Below are 18301 nucleotides of genomic sequence, written 5' to 3'. Positions count from 1 at the left end.
TCTAAGATGGCCCTCAGTGATCCCTGCCTCTTGGTATTCTCACCCTGTGTAATCCCCTCCTGCTGGATGTGAGCTAGACTTAAACTGACTAGCTTCTAATAACCAGAACACAGCAGAAGCAATGGGTGGCCATTTCTGATCTTAGGTTATAAAAGGACCGTGGCTTGCTTGGGTGTTGACTCTTCCTGCCTCTTGGATCGCTTGCCATAGGGGAAGCCAGCTGCCATGTTGGGAGGCAGTCCAGTGAAGAGGCCCACCTGGTGGCCTGCTAACAGCCATGTGAGTAAGCTTAGAAGTGGATCTCTCCCTAGGCAAACTTCAGACGAAACTGCAAACCCGGAGGCACTAAGCAAAGCCACGCCTGGATTCCTGAGCCACAGAAACAGTGAGATAACGTTGGTTTTTTAACCTGCTGGATTTTGGGGTGATTTGTTATGTAACAGTAGATAACAGAATTCCTCATCCCAGTAGGACAAGATGTCTGCTGTATCTTCAGGGCCTGTGTTCCTGTTCTAGACTGTAGGGAAAAGCGTGAAAGGCAAAAGACAAGGAGTTTTTTTAGATGAGTCTGTCCATTTTTATCAGGAAATCAAAAGCCTTGCTAGAAATCCCACCCAGCAGCTTTATATCTTTTTGGCCAGAGGTAATGCATTTGACCATTCCTGACTGGAAGGTGGGGGCCCTGGTGGTGCACTGGTTAAGAGCTCTGCTGCCAACCAAAAGGTCAGCAGTTAAAATCCACCAGCCACTCCTTGGAAACCCTATAGGGCCACTATGATTTGGATCAGCTGGGTGGCAATGGGTTTGGTTCAGTGGAAGGTGGTTAGAGGGGGATGTGGATGGAGTTTGCATCAGTCAGCTCTCAGTGTCTGCCACATCAGCCATTCAACAAACACCATGTAGGTAGTTAAAGGCCTCTTCCTTAACACCCACCCCACCCAAGTGGGGTTTCTTATTTTAAGAAAAAGTACCCATTTAAGTGAAATTGCTAAAAAAAATTGTCCTTAGCTTGACCCCAGGCTCCAGGGCCCAGATTCTTGATTCATGCTCTACTCAATTCTCCTCACGGGAAAGTTGAGGTATTACATTCCTTGGCTACCCCTATTCCTTTAGTCCCTTCCGACAGAAACTTGAGAGTCATCCTGGAAACGTCCTTGACTCCCTCACAGCAAAATAGCCCCTCGAGTCATGCTAATATTATGGCGTCTTTATTTTCAGCCCTGCCCCTTCCCTTTCCCCTATTCCCCTTTTTCACTCCCCACCTCAGGTCCGATATCCGAGGCATTTTGCTGGACAAGTAATTTTCATCTTCAAATCAGATCCTGTTACTCGTCAAATTAAAACCCTCATTGCTCTCAGGATGAGGCCCAAACTCCTTCCTAAATTACCTGAGGTCCTGCAGAGCTGGGTATGGCCACTCCTCCAGCCTTAACTCTGTCCTGTACTTGGTGTGCCCGCAATGCTGAACTACTGACCTCCCTCTCTTTGCTCACACCGTCCCATCTGCTTGCTAGGTATTCCCCTTTGGTTGGGTAACTCCACCTCATCCGTCAGCTTAGGAGACACCTTCTAGAAAGTCTTTTAGAACCTGCAATGCCTTTCATGCCAGGTTGGGTAGCTCCTTGGTAAACCCGCTGCGATCAAGTTGATTCTGACTCATAGCGACCCTATAAGACAGAGTAGAACTGCCTCATAGAGTTTCCAAGGAGTGCCTGGTGGATTTGAACTAATGACCTTTTGGTTAGTAGCCGTAGCTCTTAACCACTACACCACCAGGGTTTCCGGCTCCTTGGTAAAACAAATTATGTATAAATCCTCCCCCGCCCTTTTTCGTCTCAGTTTGACATACTGTGGTGGCTGGCGTGTTGCTGTGATGCTGGAAGCTATGCCACCGGTACTTCAAATACTAGCAGGGTCACCCACGGTGGAAATAATACAACAGGATATGGAATGAAAAGTTAAGCCTCTCTCCCAGTCCTGATCCCAGTTCCTGTTCGAGTTTCTCGTGTTTTTCCTGAGATAGTCAATACATACACAATCATAAACATCTCTCCATACTATTTTTACACAAATGGTAACATTCCAGACAAGGCGTTCTGTGTATTTTTTACTTACCACTGTATCTTGGAGATCTTTATATCACTTCATATAGATCTTATTCCCTCGAAGAGCTGCAGTGATACTCTGTTGTATGCATATACCTTAATTTCTGAAGCAATTTCTCATCCGGGCTATTTGTAAAAATTTGCTCTGGCAAATAATGCTGCAATGTGCAAATCGTTGCACAAATGGATTGAGCAGACGTGGGAAGCTTAGCTTTTTAAGCTCTTAGAGGTGGGAATTGCTGGATTTTAGGTATATTTTAAATTTTGACTGGCACTGTGTTTTTTTTTTTTTTTTTTTAATTTTGACATATATTGCCCTTTGCTATGAGTGGGAATGGACTCGACAGCAACTTTTTTTCTTTTTTTAAGATAGTCAATAGATTTAGTCTTCCCAGCAACAACGTAAAGGCAGTTCCCATGTTATCAGACTGGGTGTTCTCTGAGGGCATGTACCTCATTGTTCTAAGTTGCTGTTAATAGATTCTGGCTCCCGGTGACCCAATGTGTGCAGAGTAGAACTGCTCCATGGGGTTTTCACGGCTGTGACCCTTCAGAAGTAGTTTCTTGGGCCTGTCATCTGAGGCGCCAACCTTTAGAGCACTTAGCCATGTGCGCCATCCAGGGACTCCTCACAGCATTCACATTTGTCAGACAGAAATGCTCCTTAGTAAATATTTCAGTGAATTGATGAAATTTTTATTTATCTCGCAGCGCCGACTGCAGGACTTGGCATACAGCAGCCCCAGCAAATGTCTATATAACCTTCTGCGATCAGACTCGCCAGCACTTACTGAGATTTCCGGAACACCTGTGCTTAGCGCTTCCCTTGGCCCCGCCCCCTCACGCTCACTGTCTCCGCCTCTCTGAGGGGGCGTGTCCAGCACCGCAGACGCCCCGCCCTTTCTGTGTATTCGTTGGTCGAGCACGACGTCCGTTACATCAGAGTCCCGCCCAAGCCACGCCCCCACGCTGGCCTCCGCAGCCTGGCCATTGTCACGCCGCCGGTGAAGGCGGGCTCCTCTGTCGAGACTCAGGGCGAGCCCGAGGGAGCGCGAGCTGTGCGGCGCGAGCCGGCGGGGGCGCGCGCAAGCCGCGGTCCCGAGGAGCCGGCGCCAGACGCCCGGGCCCGTCGCCGGCGCCCCCGGCGCCCCGCCCATCGGCACGCAGGCTCCGTGCGAGCTCACGCACGCGCGCTCCGGCCAGCTCCCCGGTCCGGCGCCGCGGGGACGGGCGGGCGGAGTTCGGGCGTCTGAGGTAGGAGGGGAGGAGCCTGAGCTGCAGCCGCCGTCGCCGAGGGGACAGGAGCATGTCTGCAACTCGAGCCAAGAAAGTGAAGATGGCCACCAAGTCATGCCCCGAGTGCGACCAACAGGTGGGGCGGGCGGGCGGGCGGCCGTTGCCTGGCGGCCGTTGGCTCCAGAAAGGCCACCGCGCCGGGTCCCGGCGGGCCTCGCTGACCAGCGCGGGAGCCCGGAGCCGGCCGGGGTCCCCCTGGCGGCCCGCGGGCGAGTCCGTGCTTCCTGTGAGCCGCCGCGGGAGGGCCGTGGGCGCATCGTGAGGGGCCGGGGCGCCGTGTCCGGACCCGCCCGAGCCCCTCGGCGGCCCGAGGGACGACCCAGCCGTGCGGCCCCTGTGCTACGGCCCGAGTGCCCGTGGTGCTGCGCTCGGAGGCCAGAGCCGGGCCCCCGAAGCCCCTTCCTGCCACCGGGCTGGCTTTGTTCCTTCAGACGCGGGCGGTGGACCCCCAGACGGTGGTCTCCCAGCTCCCTACCGCGCGACCTTAAATGTGACAAAAAAAGAGATTTTAAGTTTTGACGAATTTGGAGATCTTTTTCCTAAATGAATTGTGTTTTTCTAAATACATGTATTTTGATGCTGTAAGTAAGTGTAAACCAATTCTTTGCATTGTTTTTAATAGAACATTATTGGATAACGTCCCCGTTGAACCCCCGTCCCCCCGAGGTAGCCACTATTATGAATTTGGCCTTCCTGCCTCCAGATTTAAAAAAAAAATTAGCATGTGTTTTCGTGGATGTTGAAAGACAGCTTTTTCCGCGGAATTCCTACCTTAGCTGTAATTTAAAAAATCTCATTTTACTGTTTCCTACGTTTATGCAAAAGATTCCTCAGCTAGAATAAATAGCCGTTCCTCTAAGGTTACAGGCTAGGAGCTAAATAAAACTGCCTCAGTTGAAACCATTCGTGAGGCCCCTTTCATCCCAACGTACAGATCTGGGTACTTTTTACACTGGGTGAATTTTTTTTATTTTCAAAATGACTACCTCTCCTCCCCCCCTTTTTTAAAAAAAGGAAGAGTCGTTTGAAATGACTGGAGGCTTTTTTTTAATAAGCTGAAAGCTGAATGTAGTGCATTCCTTCGGAGCAATCTTGTGGGCTGATCAAATCGGTTGCACGTTTTATTCCGTATCTTTTATGGGCAGTGGTGGAAATGCCGATCAGGAAAGGTTGGGCAAGAATAGTTTATTGAGCTCTGCCAGTATGCGGTGTAGAAACAATTCAGTCGTGTTTTCCAAAGTAAGGAGCTATTTCCGTCCTTATTAAATTTAGCAAATCCTGACAAAATAGGACTTTGAGATTTAAGTCGCTTTGCAGGAGATTATTACAATATTTAAATCATTTCCGTTTGTTGTAGGTAATTGTGTAGAAGTCTAAGGCTTATGTGGTATGCATCACGCGTTCCAGTTTCTGAAGGGCACAAGTCATTTCAAATTCTGACCTTGTTTTACTTGGCAGAAAGTAACCTTTCAGGAAACAGAACCTGCTTTTAATATCCTGGTTAAAGAGGAATGGAAAATAAACTTGTAGAAGCCTCTACAGCTGCTCAACAAGACATTACCAGCATTTTATTTGGAAAGGTCACATTAATTTTGTTACAGGCGCATGCACATTCTTTTATATAAAAGCAGCTTGTACACACTTTTAAATGTTGATTTTATGTTTTATTCTAAATGCTTAAGATAATGTGACATATGAAGACTGATACTTTTGGAAATTCTTAAAAGTCATTTTTGTTTTAGTAAAGATAACTGAAGAAAATAATAGATTAATTTTATAATTCAGCTTTCTCGTTATTTAAAACTACAGGATTTTTTTTTTTGCAATAATCTGAAAGATTTGTAATCCAGCAAGACTTCAGATATCGTAAAATATATTTGTGCACGTTTTAAGTGCACGTGTCAGTGACATTAATTACATTCACTGTGTTGCACAAGCATCACCCCTATTTCTAAAAGTTTTTCATCACCCCGTAGAGAAACCCAGTACTCCTCAAGTAGTAGCTCCCATTCCTCTTTCCCCGGAGCCCCTGATAACTTTTGTCTCTACGTCTTTGCCTATTCTAGATATTTTATATAAGCGGGATCATACGTATTTGTCCTTTTGTACAGAAAGACTTTTTTAACTTTAAAATATTGCTGTAATTTTAAATTGCCTGAAGAATATGAAATTAGGATTTAGTTATTGTTTATACATAAATGTAAAATCTTTAAAGTTGGAAGAGTTTCCCCAATTGAACAGATTTAATACGCTGTGTGTGTGTATGTTGTAAGTTGAAAAGGAAACGTAGGTACCAAAAAAACCCATTGCTGTCAAGTCTGTTCCACAACCGGCAAACAAGAAAGAGTTCAGAGGTTTTCACTGGCTTTATAACATCTCCTTTGCAGGCCTCTGTTGAAAATGTAGTTCCAGAACATCTAAGCCACGATGCTTTTCATTTTCAAAGGGTGTGTACTAGTAGTCAAGTTCTTACCTGTTTTGGCATCTTTTGTATTTCTGTTTTTGCCTTATATTTCTCTTAGAGAGCAGTTTTTTGTTTTCATTTAAAGGAAGTTTTTTTGTGATGTTTAGCAAACACTTCTGCTACAAGCAACTTTGGTTTTGTTGAGCGGCCAAGAATATAAATGAGTTGTGTAATGTGAGTATTTTAGAGCCTTTTCAATCAGTGAAAGCATGTAAGACTAGGATTTTTTCCTGTAGCTTTTTACTTATTTTCCTTATAAGGCAACAGAAGCATTTTAAATACACTGTTGAAGGAATGACTTGGTGTAGTACATCCATAATAAACCATCAGTAACAATACTTTTTTCTTTCATTTTAAAATTCTAAAGGTGTAGAATTAGGACTTATTGCAATTATCTTCATCGTTATCGACTGAAATTTGAAGGAAGTTTAGGATGTTATTTAAGATCAAAATTATAATTAATTTAAAAGAGATTAATATTACTGAAGCTGTCCAGGCTATTTCATAATTCTGTTTATAGGATCTTCCCCTGGAGGGAAAAGGAAACACTTTCCATCACAAAAACAAACTCTAGAATGAATTAGCTCAGACATCTGAGTGCTTCTTGAGCCTAAAACACTTTCAATTAGGGATGAAATTCAGCCTGTCAGTTAAATTAGTCAGTGTTAGTACTTTCTGTATCCCAAAGCCAAATGCGCACTTCTTATCTAACTGCAGCATTATCTGTTAGCTCTGGATATGGTTTGCTATGATTTTCTTCTGTGTAAGGCAGAGACTTACTATTTTAAATGTATTGAGCTTCAGTAGCAGGAAGAAAATGCTTGCTGAGTAACAAAGGAACTGTTGAATATGAACGTAGTGTTTTTGGATAGCATTAATTGTAAAACAATTTACGTTACTGTAAATGTCCTTAATTATGTGTTTAGGTGTAAAGGAAATGAGTCAGTATCTTTGAGCTTGGTTTCTATGAAGATGTGAAATAAAAAAAAAAAACAAAATAAAATGACAAATGTGTCCACTTACGACAAATTTTACACTGTTAAAAATACCCAACATTATATTTTCAGTCATGGTTGGAAGCAACCACATCACATTCTTAATAAAGCAAGTTATTGGGCATATCTGGGATTAAATTATATTTATAGGATTCATTGTTATTTTTCTTAAATACAAACTAGAGATCCTTTGTTCAGTATTTTTATGGAAAGAAAAAGAACTCTTCTGCCAAAATTTCAATTAGCTTAATTAGACCAAGTATTTATGTTCTAGAATATGAAGCATTTTGCACATACATGGATAAAAAGCTTTATAATTATAATTAAACTTTTACACAAGCAGAACCATGGGCAAATGGAATTTGTTTTACAAAGGGAACTGTAATTTTCTGACTAATTATTCTGTAAGTACTATTTTGTTACGATTAACTTCTGGATTTTGGTGAATATGTCTTGATTCTATGGATCATTAAGGTTAATATTAGTGAAATGATTATGGAGGAAATTTCCTTTAAATTTTTTACCAGTGATTTTCAATAAATTTGCATTAAAAAAAAATGTTTGGGCTCCTAGACTGCTTGAAACAGAGAACCAAGCCAAAAAAACCCTTTACTGTTGAGTTATTTCCAACTCATAGAGACCCTATAGGCCAGAGTTGAACTGCCCCATAGGGTTTCCGAGGCTGTAATCTTTTTTGTTCTTTTTCCCAGTCTGTAGGTTCTCTTTTTACTCATGTGGTGAAGTTTTTTGATGAGCATAAGTGTTTAATTTTTAGAAGATCCCAGTTATCTAGCTTATCTTCTGGAGTTTGTGTATTGTTAGTTATGGTTTGTAACCTGTTAATGCCGTGTATTAGGGCCTCTAGCGTTGATCCTATTTTTTCTCTTATGATCTTTATAGTTTTTGGTTTTATATTTAGGTTTTTGATCCATTTTGAATTAGTTTTTGTGTATGGTGTGAGGTATGGGTCTTGTTTCATTTTTTTGCAGAGGGACATCTAGTTTTGCCAGCACCGTTTGTTAAAAAGGCTGACTTTTTACCCATTAATGGACTTTGGGCCCTTGTTGAAGATCAGGTGATTGTAGGTAGATGGATTTACATCTGGGTTCTCCGTTCTGTTCCATTGGTCAGTGTACCTGTCGTGCCAGTACCAGGCTGTTTTGACTACCGTAGCTGTATAGTAGGTTCTGAGGTCAGGTAGTATAAATCCTCCTACTTTCTTCTTCTTCTTCTTCAGTAGTGTTTTATTTATCTGGGGCCTCTTCCCTTTCCGTATGAAGTTATTGATTAGTTTTTCCATCTCTTTTAAAAATGCTCTTGGTATTTGGATAAGGATTGTACTGTATTTGCAGATTGCTTTGGGTAGAATTGTCATTTACACGATGTTGAGTCTACCTATCCGTGAGCATGGTATGTTTTTCAATTTGTGTAGATCTCTTGGTTTTCTGCAGTAGTGTTTTGTAGTTTTCTTTGTATAGGTCTTCTACATCCTTGGTTAGATTTATTCCTAAGTATTTTATTTTTACAGGAACTATGAGTCGGAATTGACTCGACGGCACTGGATTACTGCGTTGTTATAAATGGTATTGCTTTCCTGATTTCCTTTTCATCATTCTCTTTATTAGTATATAGGAATCCAACTGATTTTTGTATGTTTATCTTGGATGCTGCTGCTCTGCTGAATCTTTCTATTAGTTTCAGTGGTTTTCTTGTGGAGTCTTTTGGGTTTTCTATATATAGTATCATATCTGCAAATGGGGCAGTTTTACTTCTTCATTATCAGTTTGGATGCCCTTTGTTTCCTTTTCTTGCCTTATTGCTCTAGCTAGGACTTCCAGCACAATGTTAAATAGGAGTGGTGATGAAGGGCATCCTTGCCTTTTTCCTGTTCTCAAGGGGAGTGTTTTCAGCCTCTCTCCATTAAGAATGATGTTGGCCGTTGGTTTTGCATAGATGACCTTTGTTATGTTGAGAAATTTCTCTTCTATACCTATTTTATTGAGAGTTTTTATCAGGAATGGGTGTTGGACTTTGTCCAATGCCTTTTCTGGGTTGATTGAGATGATCATGTGATCTTTCCTTTTATTTATGTGGTGAATTACGTTGATTGATTTTCTAATGCATACCTGCTATGAATCCCACTTGGTTGTGGTGTATTATTTTTTTGATATGATGCTGAATTCTGTTGGCTAGAATTTTGTTGAGAATTTTTGCATCTATGTTCATGAGAGATACTGGTCTGTAATTTTCTCTTTTTGTGGTGTCTTTGCCTGGTTTTGGTATCAGGGTTATGCTGGCTTTATAGAATAAATTTGAAAATATCTCCTATGTTCTGAAATAGTTTCAGTAGTACTGGTGAAGCCATCTGAGCCAAGGTTTTGTTTTTTTTTTAATTGTCTTTTCAGTATCTTCTCTTGTTATGGGTCTGTTCAGATTTTTCAACATCATTTTGTGTTAGTTTGGGTAAGTAGTGTGTTTCTAGAAATTTGTCCATTTCCTCTAGGTTTTCAAAATTTGTTGGAGTATAGTTTTTCATCGTACTCTGTTAGAATCCTTTTTATTTCAGTTGGGTCTGTTGTAATGTCCCCCATTTCGTTTCTCATTTGGGTTAGTTGCATCATCTCCTGTTTCGAAGGCTGTAATCTTTATGAAAGCATTTCACCAGGTCTTTTCTCCTGTGGGGTGGCTGGTGGGTTTGAACCACTGACCTTTCGATTAGCAGCTGAGCACTTTAACCACTGCACCACCAGGGTTCCTTTGAAACAGGAAGGAAAAAAAAAAAACCTATTGCTGTCAAGTTGATTCTGACTCAATAGCTACTCTTTAGGACAGAGTAGAACTGATACATTGGGTTTTCAAGGAGCAGCTGGTAGATTCCACTGCTGACCTTTTGGTTAGCAGCTGTAGCTCTTAACCACTGTGCCACTGGAAGGAACTGTAAATGTTTTGTAGATGATACAGATGTCTGAAGAATTCCTATGTTTTGTACAAGGTTCTTTCTGGAACTGAGACTAAAAGAACCTAGATCCCACCTCCTTTCTCCTGTGTTCAATTTTGGTTGTCCTATGCTTTTGCCCCTCTGATTGTTGTAAACTATTCTTTTTCTGACAGTGGTACTGGGCACCTTCCCTTCTCATGCTAGACCCCGGAGAGCCATTTTCAATTCATCCAACTTTATCCCCAGGAGTCATTTTGGGCCTAAGTCTTGTTTTCCTCCCTTGGAAATGTCTGTCAGAGTAGCTTTTGTCCATTTCTGTTCTTTATTACAGTTGATGAGTCCTTATAATCTAATGCTGGGAATACTTTAACAACTGCCTAACCAATGACCCTTTTCCAGTTTGTTCCGTATCATAAGCGTCTATCAAACTGACATTTTAGGAATTGCTGCCTTTTTTGAAATCCTTCCCCGGGCTCTGATTCTGGGAGACTTTTTTATTGGTTGCTCACATCAGAACATACTTAGCCTGTGTTTACTGTATGCGTGGTGTTACTAAGCACTAGGAAAGTGTGAAGATGTGTAAGACGTGATACCCATCTCAAATAAGTTGTTATAAGGGGTTGGGGACTTAAATACTTCAAGTAGTTTATCACCACTGAGTTGAGGAGACCATATAAACACTGAGAGGTTTAACAATAGAGAAATAATAATAGTATTTTTTGTCTTTTTACAGGTTCCTGTTGCATGTAAATCATGTCCCTGTGGTTACATATTTATTAGCAGAAAACTTTTAAATGCAAAACACTCAGAGAAATCATCACCTTCCACAGGTAATTTGTGAAAGTTTACCACGTTTTTAGCTTTTGATATAAAAATTTTAAATTGTGAATTTATTGTTACTCTTTTTCTAATGAAGTTAAAAATTTAAATCTATTGAAGTATATCTTTGACTTTTACTAGCTACTATAAATCTGCTTTTGATGTTGGTTTGCTGTTCATTACATTTAAACGTTACCTCTCTTACAATGCTGATAAAGCTTGTAACAATTTTTTTTTTGGAGGATGAGGAGCCATTGAAGGCTTTTAAGCAGAGGAATGACCTGATCTGATCTTTTTAAAACATAGCTTTGTTAAGATATAATTGACATGTAATAAACTGCATGTATTTAAAGTGTACCGTTTGGTAAATTTTGATGTATGTATAGACCAGTCAAATATTCACCATAATCAAAGTAATGAACCTTTTCAGCACGCACAAAAGTTTCCTCTTGTCGCTTTGTAATCCCTTCTTCCTCACTCTAGGCAACCACTGATCTGCTTTCTGCGTATTCTAGAACTTTATATAAATGGAGTCATACAGTATGTACTCTGTGTTTGTCTGACTTCTTTCACGGAGCATAATTATTTGAGATTCATTCATGTTATGAGTATTAATAATCATTTCTTTTTTTTTTTTGCTTAGTAGTAGTATCCTTGTGTGGATATACTACAATTTGTTTGTCTATTTACCTGTTGATGGACATTGGGAGTTTTCCCTCACAGCATTGGTAAAACTTTTAAAGTTTTTTCCTTTTGTTTTTTAAACTAGTAGCTGTGGAAAAATAGAACTTGGTTTTGTTATAAATACACTTAGATACGTTGGTTATTTTTCACAGCTCCCTGATTTGGAATATCTGAAAAATTGCTGGTTATTCTTGTGTTTGATTTTGTTGCTCTCCCATTGATGTAGACAGATTGGATTTATTTAATGGCTATGTTCATGAAAAGATGAAATTTTGTTATTTTTCTTTGATAAAATCAGAACTTCATACAGTAGTGATCCCAAAGTAAGAGTGGATTGACTACAAGTATTTATTGAGCACTTACTATAAGCCAGGCACTGTTCTAAGTTACAGGTCCCTGCGTGGTGCAAATGGTTTGTGCTTGGCTACTAATGAGAACGCATTTTGAATCCACCTAGCAGAAGAAAGGCCTAGTGGTCTGCTTCTGGAGATTATAGCCACTGAAGATCTGTGGAATACAGTCTACTCGGAAACATGTGAGGTCGCGTGAGTCAGAATAGACTCCACGCCATGGGTTTGTTTTTTTGTTTTATTCTAGGCCTTGAGCATAAAGCAGTGAATCTAGTACCTAGACAGGTTCACTGCTGTCATGGAGCTTACATTCTGGTTGGGCGGAAGATGTCAGTTTGTGATAAATGCCTTGTAGGAAATTAAAATATGGTGCTATCCAGCGCGTGACTGCAAAGCTACCTTTGATGGGGTGTTTAGAGAAGGCCTCCGTGAGGAGGTGACATTTAAGTTGAGGGCGGAATAGGAAGATGGAGTGAACCATGAGAAGGCCAGGGAGAAGAACACTCTTAAGCTGATGAAAAAACAAATGTAAAAGGTCTACGGCTGGAAAAAGTTTGACATTAAATTTTAGGAACAGAAAGACCAGTGTGGTTGCAGTGTAGACAGAGAAGAGTGCGGGAGGTGAGGGCAGAGGGACAGGCAGCGGCCAGGTGATAATAGGGCTTTGTAAACCAGAGCAGAAATTTAGGGTTTTATTTTTCACATGTAATGATGAGATGTGGGATGACGGAAAGGGAGGTGGCATGCTCTGATGTGCGTTTTTTAGATCACTCTGGCTGCTTTGTAGAGGATTGTTTGTAGGGATGCAAAGATGGAAGTGGGCTGTTGCACTTCGGATAACTAAAGAGGATACTGACTTAGACAAAGAGTGGTTGTAGTAGTAGGTGATTTAAGAATTATTTGTGTTTATACCTGTGAGAGGTCTGTTTATTCCAGGTCTCTTTAGAAGTGGCAAGAAAGCTGTTAAATTCCATTTCTGCTTCTGTTCACTTTGCTCCCTTTTCATCAGGAGAATGAACTTAATCCATTGGTTCTTAAAGACCGTTCCTGGATTGGCTATATAGCAGTCATTCAGGCAGTTTGTTAAAAATTGATTCTTGAGTCTTATTCCACGAGAGTTTGATTCAGATATGGGGACCCTGGAATGATGATTCATTCAGCAGACATTCTGGGATGGCATGTCAGCTCAGTGCCAAGTCTCCAAAGATGAATAAGACACGGTTCTTGCCCTTAATGGGACAAAGTGTTATTGGTTTATTTTTTCAATTCAGCAAGTGTCTGTTGAGCCTTCTTCTGGTATCAGTGACTCAGGTGAGAGATGAGATAAGGAAGAAATCCAGAGCGTTAAGGAGTCGGAACCAGTTGGACCAGAGGAAAGAATTCAGAATGATACCCAGGAGAAATCCAGAGCGTTAAGGAATCGGAACCAGTTGGACCAGAGGAAAGAATTCAGAATGATACCCAGGTTTATGACTTGGATTACTGGTTAGAAAGGGAATATAAAAGGGATGACAAGGTTTTTTTTTATTATTTTATTTATTGTTGAGAGTATAATAGCAAAACGTACACCAGTTCAACAGTTTCTGCATGTACCATTTAGTGACACTGATAACAATTTTTCAAGTTGTGTAACCATTCTCACCTTCCTTTTCTGAGTTGTTTCTCCTCCATTAACATAAATTCATTGCCCCCAAGGCTCCTGTCTAATCTTTCAAGTTGCTGTTGTCAATTTGATCCCATATTAATAGTTCTTAAAAGGGTGTAATGCTCAAGGCAGACCTGTTTTTACTAGTTAAGCCAAAGCATTGTTTGGTTTTAACAAGACTTCAGGGGATATTTTTGGTTTAAGGTTGAAAGATTATCGCAAGGCAATAGTTTCAGGGGTTTATCTATACTCCATGGCTCCAGGAAGTCTGGAATCCATGAGAATTTGATATTGTGTTCTGCATTTTCCCTTTTTTGATCAGGATTCTTCTGTGGAATCTTTGATCAAAGTGTTCAGTAAAGGTAACCAGGCACCATCCATTTCTTCTGGTCTTATGGCAAAGGAGGCATTTGTTCATGGAGGCAATTAGCCACACGTTCCCTATCCTCCTCCTGTTCCTGACTCTCATTCTTCCGTTGTTCCAGGCAAATAGAGACCAATTGTTGTGCCTTGGGTGGCCACTCGCAAGCTTTTTAGGATTCCAGGCACTACGCATTGAACTAGGAGGTAGAACAGACGCGTTAAACATGTCGTTAGGCCAGTTAACTGGGATGTCACATGAAAACCATGACCCTAAACCTGCAAACCAAGAAACCAAATCTCGTGAGGTGTTTGGTTGTACATGAGCAGCCTCAGCAACTACTCTTTTTTTTGTTGTTGTAAATATATCACCCAACTTTTGCCAATTCAACTCTGTATAGGTATATAACTTATTGACAACAATTATAATAACCAGATGTGCAACCCTACCCTTAATCAACGTGATATTTCCAACACCGTGAACTCCTCTTTTCCGGCTCCCTCCCGCCCTAGTAACCGCTAATAAACTTTGTTCTCTATACATTTGTCTTTCCTTGTTTTGTATAAGTGAGGTCATACAGTATTTGTTCTTTTGTGTTTGACTTATTTCACTCAGCATAATGTTTTCCATCTCCATTTGTATTGTATAGCATGTATCAAGACTTCATTTCTCCTACTGGCTGAGAAGTATTCCATTATAAATATATACCACATTTTGTTCATCCATTCATCTGCTGACGGGCATTTAGGTTGTTTCCACCTTTTGGATATTGTGAATAGTGCTGCAGTGAACACTGGTAAACAAGTCTCTGTTTGAGTCTGAGCTTTCAAGTTTTTTGGGTATATACTTAGGAGTGGAATTGCTGGGTCATATGGTAGTTACATTTTCTGTTTTTTGAGGAACTGCCACACTGTTTTTCATAATGGTTCTACTGTTCTGCATTTCTACCAGCAATGGGTAAGGTTCCAATTTCCCCACATTGGTTGTTTTCTGTTTTTTTAATCTTACCCATCTAGTAGGAGTGAAATGGTATCTCATTGTGGTTTTGACTTGCTTCTCTCTGATGGCTAAGGATGCTGAACATCTTTTCATGTGTTTGGTGGCCATTCAAGTGTCGCCTTTGGTGAAACGTTCTAAGTCTTTTGCTCATTTTATGATTGGGTTGTTTGTCTTTTTGTTGTTAGGTTGTTGAAGTTTTATAAATATTTTGGTTATTAGGTTCTTGTCAGATATATGGTTTCCAAAGATATTCTCTCAGTTCGTAGGTTGTCTTTTCACTTTTTTGATAAGGGCTTTTAATGAACAAAAGTTTTTAATTTTTATGAGGTTCCATTTATTTATTTTGTCTTTTGCTGTTTGTGCTTTTGGTATTATATTAGATAATCCATTGTTAAAAGCTAGGCCTGACAGCATTGCCCCTGCTTTTTCTTCTAGGAATTTTATGGTTTTAGTTTGCACGTTTAGATCCTTAATCCATTTTGAATTTGTTTCTGTGTTTGGTGTGAGGCATAGATCCTGTTTCATTTTTCTGTATGTGGAAATCCAATTTTCCCAGCACCATTTAGTGAGGAGACTCTTCTTTTCCTGTTGAATGAACTTGAAGCATCCTTGTAAAAAATCAGTTTACCATAGATGTGTGGGTTTATTTCTAGAGTCTCTATTCCGTTGGTCTATGTGTCTGTTGTTACCCTAGTACCAGGATGTTTTGATTACTGTAGGTGTATAAAACCAAATCCATTGCCATCGAGCCGGAAAGTGTGGGTTCTTCTACTTTGTTCTTCTCTTTCAACATTACTTTAGCTATCTGGGGCCTCTTGCCATTCCATGTAAAGTTGAGTATTGGTTTTTCTATTTCTGTATAGGCTGTTGGAATTTTGATCTGGATTGCATTGAATCTATAGATTGCTTTGGGTAGCACAGACATTGTAATACTAAGTTTTCCAATCCATGATCATGGAACACCTTTCCATTTATTTAAGTCTTCTTTAATCTTTTTCAGTAGTGTTTTATAGTTTTCATGGTGTAAGCCCTTCACATCCCTGGCTAGATTTATTCCTAGGTATTTATTCTCTTAGATGCTATTATAAATGGCATTTTTTCCCCAGTTTCCCTTTCATATTTTTCATTGCTGGTGTATAGAAACCCAACTGATTTTTGTTTCTAGACCTTGTACCCTGCAGCTTTGCTAAATTCCTGTATTCTAGAAGGTTTTTTGTGGACTCTCTTGGATTTTCTATATATAAGATCGTATCCCCCATGGGTAGAGATAATTTTACTTCTTTTCTCATCTGGGTACCTTTTATTTCTTTGTCTTAATGTTCTGGCTAGGACTTCTGATACCATATTGAATACAAGTGGTGAGGGTGTGCACCCTTGTCTTGTTCCCAGTTTCAGGAGGAAAGCTCTCAGCCTTTCTCTATTAAGTATATTGGTTCTCAAAATGAATACCTTATTACTAGTCCTTATACTTGTCTGTGTATTTCCCTTTATTAAAGATCTTTCTTTTTGCGTGTAGGTTTGTATTCTGGTGTCTTTTCCCTTCCTTCTATAGAATTCCCATTGGTATTTTTTATAGGACTGGTCCGGTGGATATGAACTCTCTCAGCTTCTGTTTGAGAATGTTCTGATTTTACCCTCATTCTTGAAGGATAGTTTCACTGGGCATCATTCCATTCCTTTCTGGCCTCCAGTGTTTCTGAGGTGAAATCGGCACCAAATCTTATTGGGAATCCTTTGTACGTGACTGTTTGCTTCTCTCTGACTGCTTTCAGGATTCTCTCTTTATCTTTACTTTTTGAAAACCTAACTGTGATGTGTCTTGGTGTAGATCTCTTTCAGATTATCTTGCTTGGAGTTCTTTGAGCTTCTTGGATTTCTACAAATCCATTCATGTGCTTCCTAAGATTGGGGAAATTTTGTGTCATTATTTCTCCATGCTCTGGTCAGATCTCCATGGAGTTCTACTTTGTTGCTGTCAGGGTCCGTCTGGTAGATTGTTGGCTGTGAGTGCAGCTTTCACTCAAGACTCCTGCTTAGCGCACACAGCCTTAGTCAGCAGTCCTCAGCACCAACCAGAAGTGGGGGCTGACTAACCCTAATTAACTCCCAGGGATGTTTGTCCTCTTGGTTTCAGAGGCTTGAGCTATGGGTGCGCAGGGAGGCAGGTAGAGTGCTGGCTATGTGAACAAACTCCAGTGCAGGAATCTTCTGTAGCAGTTCACAGCTGGCTTGTTGGTAACAGTGTTCTAGTGGGGGAGGTATTGGTACACTCCAAGTGGACCCACATGGAAGTCTGCCTTGGTGATTTTAGGGCAGAATCTCGGGGTCCTATCTCTTTGTACAGGCAGAGGCTGTGGTGGTTAGGGAAGCAGTTTCCCAATTAACAGCAGCCAGTGTCCTACGTGGCTTGGGAGAGGGACAGGGAGGGTGGAAGAAGCGATTTTCCTGCTTCTTCCTGACTTGTTGATTGGTTGATTCTTGCGTGTTTGCAGTTCTCCCTGATTTCCTGCGCTCCCGGATTCAGAGCCGCAAAGTGGAGGACCGTTTCCTTGTTGCATTTCTTGTTGTATCTGTAGGGGAGGGTCGGAACGATGGTCTGTTCATGCTGCCATCTTCCCAGAATCCTCCAGATGATGAGTTTTGAGGGAAAGCTGAGGAATTTAGTTTTGTATATAATTGTGAAACATGGTCCATGTGGATTCCCCCTCTCCACACACACGAACACACACACACACACACACAATTGGACATATAGTCTGAAACTCAAGGAATAATCTCAGCTGGAGATAAAGCTTTTGAGTCATCAGCAAATAGATGGTCGCTAACATTATTGAAATGTCCGTTTGACATTTGCACTTGCACTGGAGCATGTAGGGTAGAAGGAGAAGGGAGTTCAGGAACCAAACCCTGGCATCACCAGCCTTCAAGGGTGGATGGTGGGTGTGCAGCTTTGGTCAGCTGAGAATAAATGCCAGCTGGAGGAGAGCAGCCAACAGAGTGGTGTTACATGTGCCACCGCGGGTGAGTTTAAGAAGCAATTCATTATTATTGTTTTATGTATGGGATTTCCTAAGGGCTCTTTTATATAGTAATGGTGGCCTTGTGACCTCGAAGTGAAGATGGAACGAACTGAAGCCTAGGTATTTCAGGGAGGAGAGAAGGGAACCAGCAAAAGAAACCAAATAGTCAGGAAGGAAGGGGAAGCATAGGGGATAAGGGTCTGTGCTGCAGAAACTAAAGGCAGGGATTTTAAAGAAAGGATTTAAAGTATTCAGAGCCTGGAAAACAAGCCTGGCTTCAGATTCCCGTTCCAGCTCTGTCACTCTCTAAGTAATTGACCTCCATGAGCAGTTGCTGTTTACTTGTTTATGAGATTTATAGTTCCCACCTTAGAGTATTGATGTGCAGATGAAGTGCTTATGAAAATGTCTGACACAGGCAGATTTGGGCAAGTGATAGGTACTCAATAAAATAGTCATTTATATAATTAATTTTAATTTATTAAAAAGTAAAATTTGCTTTGGCTAATCTGTACGTGGGGAATGAGAAGAATATTATTTTTAAGGTCTCTTCAGTTTATTAAGTGGTTGATGAACATTGTCAATGAGATCTGGACTATTTCAGTTTTAAGGAATGTAAATTAGC

General features: G+C 40.8%; 1 protein-coding gene across 4 annotated transcripts in view; it reads left to right on the top strand.

The window, feature by feature from the left end:
• Positions 1–3302: 3302 nt before the first annotated feature.
• Positions 3303–18301, top strand: part of LOC100660888 (UPF0547 protein C16orf87) — a 113284-nt gene continuing 98285 nt past the window's right edge. Inside the window, exons 1-3 of one of the 4 annotated variants that reach the window (XM_064274120.1) lie at positions 3303–3477; positions 5789–5848; positions 10532–10628. In XM_064274120.1, coding sequence (XP_064130190.1) covers positions 3412–3477; positions 5789–5848; positions 10532–10628 — 223 coding nt within the window. In that variant the 5' untranslated portion in view covers positions 3303–3411. The remainder of the gene's footprint in view (positions 3478–5788; positions 5849–10531; positions 10629–18301) is intronic. The other 3 variants (XM_064274121.1, XM_023555667.2, XM_003416342.4) reach the window with 3 other exon arrangements.

The sequence above is a fragment of the Loxodonta africana genome, chromosome 21 (genome assembly GCF_030014295.1).
Source record: "Loxodonta africana isolate mLoxAfr1 chromosome 21, mLoxAfr1.hap2, whole genome shotgun sequence".
In the NCBI taxonomy this organism is placed as follows: domain Eukaryota; kingdom Metazoa; phylum Chordata; class Mammalia; order Proboscidea; family Elephantidae; genus Loxodonta; species Loxodonta africana.
The sequence above is the reverse complement of the archived record's forward strand: the minus strand, read 5'-3'. Positions and strand labels throughout refer to the sequence as shown.